This window comes from Penaeus japonicus, unplaced genomic scaffold, assembly GCF_977035675.1.
Source record: "Penaeus japonicus unplaced genomic scaffold, GWHDUDI00000001_assembly GWHDUDI00000007, whole genome shotgun sequence".
Lineage (NCBI taxonomy): Eukaryota > Metazoa > Arthropoda > Malacostraca > Decapoda > Penaeidae > Penaeus > Penaeus japonicus.
In genome coordinates this window covers 1,890,865-1,893,915 of record NW_028234409.1, presented here as the reverse complement: position 1 = coordinate 1,893,915, position 3,051 = coordinate 1,890,865, and the positions used below count along the sequence as shown (strand labels likewise).

Below are 3,051 nucleotides of genomic sequence, written 5' to 3'. Positions count from 1 at the left end.
GAAGTCTTGCGACGAATCATCGGCAAGGCAATCATGAACGTTGTCGGAGACGTCTTTAGACAAGCCGTGGGAAATTTACAGGTGTGTGCAGGTCAACAGGCAGGGTGTGAGGCAGCAATCCATGCCATGAGAAACATCTATGAAGAGCCGGATTGTCAGGCCGTACTCATGATGGATGCTACAAATGCCTTCAACAACATCAACCGGAAGGCAACAATCCACAATATAGAGGTCAAATGCCCAAGCCTCGCACAATACATTAAGAACACCTACAACAACCCAGCAGAGCTCCACATAGTCGACAATAGAACAAATACCTATGAGATGATAGCTTCAGCCGAGGGCACAACACAAGGTGACCCAATTGCCATGGCGATGTACGCCATCGGTCTCCTCAGGCTACAAACAATAATTGACCACACAACAACAAATATAAAGCAAGTTGCTTATGCCGACGACCTGACCGGAGCAGGGAAAATTGAGAACATAAGGAAGTGGTGGAATCTCATTGAGACACATGGCCCTCCACAAGGATATTTTCCGAACGCCGCCAAATCGGTTTTAATTGTAAAACCGGAATATCTCGGACAAGCCAGAGAAGCCTTCCGAGAAACAAACGTGATTATAAAGGCCGGCGGTGAAAAACACCTTGGGGCAGTTCTTGGCACAACAGCAGCCAGGGAAGAATACATAACAAGGCAAGTGGATGAATGGAGAAGGGAAGTGATAGAGCTGGCAGAAATCGCAAAGAAGGAACCGCACTCGGCATATACCGCCTTCACTTTCGGTATCAAACACAAGTGGAACTTCTTAATGCAAACTATACCTAACATCGAGCCTTTACTTTCACCACTTGAGGAAGCAATTGTAAAACACCTGATCCCAGCACTATCAGGTGGAAGAAATCCCACTGCCAACGAGAGAGCCATACTCGAACTTCCGCCAAGGCTTGGGGGACTCGGCATAACAAACCCGTGTAAAATAGCGGACATGGAGTTCCAAAACTCTGTCAAGCTCTCAGCCAGCCTAACTCAAGCCATAATAACGCAAGAAACATATACACAGCCTGATACAACACAACAAAAAACAATCAAAATGGAAATTACAAAAAATAGAGAAACAAAGCAGAGGGCACAACTTCAAGAACTAACCTCTATAATTACTGAGGATATGAAAAGAAGAATGAGTATGGCACGCGAAACCGGCGCCTCTAACTGGTTGACCAGTCTCCCCATCAAAGTCAAAGGGTTTAGTTTAAACAAACAGGAGTTTGTGGACGCACTTGCCCTGAGATATGGTTGGCCAATAGAGGACCTTCACCAGCACTGCACATGCGGTTCGGCTTTCGACCCCAACCATGCCATGACGTGCAAGACGGGAGGCTTCGTTTGCATGCGCCACGACGAGGTGAGGTACGTGACTGCACAAATGCTTGGCGAGGTGTGCCGCGACGTGAGGATCGAACCTCCCCTCATCCCCACAGAAGGGCGCAACTTCTCACTCCAATCCACCAACACTGCAGACGACGCCAGATTAGACATCAGTGCCAACAGTTTCTGGGTACGAGGGCAACGGGCCTTCTTCGACATACGAATCTTCAACCCTATGGCCACGAGCAACCGATCCCAGGAACTCCTCTCTGCTCACACCAAGCATGAGAACAACAAAATGAGGGAGTATGGCGAACGCGTCCGAGAAGTCGAGCAAGGTACTTTCACACCTCTTGTATTCACGACTTCTGGGGGAATGTCACCGAGAGCGACGATATTCTACTCATCCCTTGCACAACAACTTGCAGAGAAAAGGCAGCAACAGAAGAGCGCCGTCGTTGCATGGATGAGGTGTCGATTGGCCTTCTCACTACTACGGTCTTCACTGCTCTGTCTACGAGGAACAAGGAACAAACCGGCAATGTACACTAGTCTCAAGGATTTAGATATAGAGGAAACTGTTATAAATAGTAGAATAGAGAGAAATATGTAATTGTAAACAAAAGTAATAAAGGTTAAAATACATCTCCCTAAAATAAGTTGGATGTCGACCACAGCCATTGGCGAGGACGGGGCCAGTGGACTGTTCTGTGAAATATTATTGCATATATATTTCACAACACAGAGACTCGTTTGAAACGAATAGGAGGTCGAATTTAAGAAGAAGAGAGAGAGAGAGAGAGAGAGAGAGAGAGAGAGAGAGAGAGAGAGAGAGAGAGAGAGAGAGAGAGAGAGAGAGAGAGAGAGAGATGGTGGGAGGTAGCACACACACGCATCTGAAACACATCGTATCATATATTGACAAACTCACTGAATTGACAAGACAGTTCTAGTTTGAGTTTAATGTTCTTTTGATTTTTATAAAGTATGCACCATTTTCCCCGCAACACATGTTACATCTCTCAGTGAGATATGCATACTCTCTACCAAAGCTTTTCCTTCACAGCCTCATCATCTACCACACAATAACAGACGATTCCACTCGGCACAACCTTTTATGAGAGCTGACATTCTTTACCACACCATTGTCAACCTGACACTACTCTCACCATCCACCAGACAGTAACCCATAATGCCACCAAACGCCCGTTACTGTTATATTCCCTATGGTATTTTTACAACCTCTGATCACAGTAGTTACATCTGTAAGTAACTTTTCCCACCCTCTGCCACACAATAAACACCACATTTCCACCGCAATGCCCACTTACAGCGAATAGCACCACATCGATCACACTTATTCTTCCACCGTGCCCTTGACCAACGTAATGTTATTCTCTCCGAACGTGGCATTCCTTCCGCTGTCATTAATCCCGGAAGCGAGTACGTAAACTGTGCCTAATTTTGCATTGATTATATTTTACAAGAGAAAGGAAAAGAAAGAAAGAAAGAAAGAGAAGGAGAGAGAGAGAGAGAGAGGGGACACACACACACATACACACACACACACACACACACACACACACACACACACACACACACACACACACACACACACACACACACACACACACACGCACGCAGTACCAATATATCCACACTTATAAGACCATGCACTGTC

At 46.0% G+C, this 3,051-nt stretch overlaps 1 protein-coding gene across 1 annotated transcript in view; it reads left to right on the top strand.

Moving 5' to 3' along the window:
- Nucleotides 1-2,146, top strand: part of LOC147471525 (uncharacterized) — a 3,399-nt gene extending 1,253 nt beyond the window's left edge. Inside the window, exon 1 of the mRNA XM_086538299.1 lies at nucleotides 1-2,146. This exon is cut by the window's left edge and continues 1,253 nt beyond it. Within this exon, the coding sequence (XP_086394425.1) occupies nucleotides 1-1,983 (1,983 nt within the window). The 3' untranslated portion in view covers nucleotides 1,984-2,146.
- The last annotated feature ends 905 nt before the right edge of the window (nucleotides 2,147-3,051 follow it).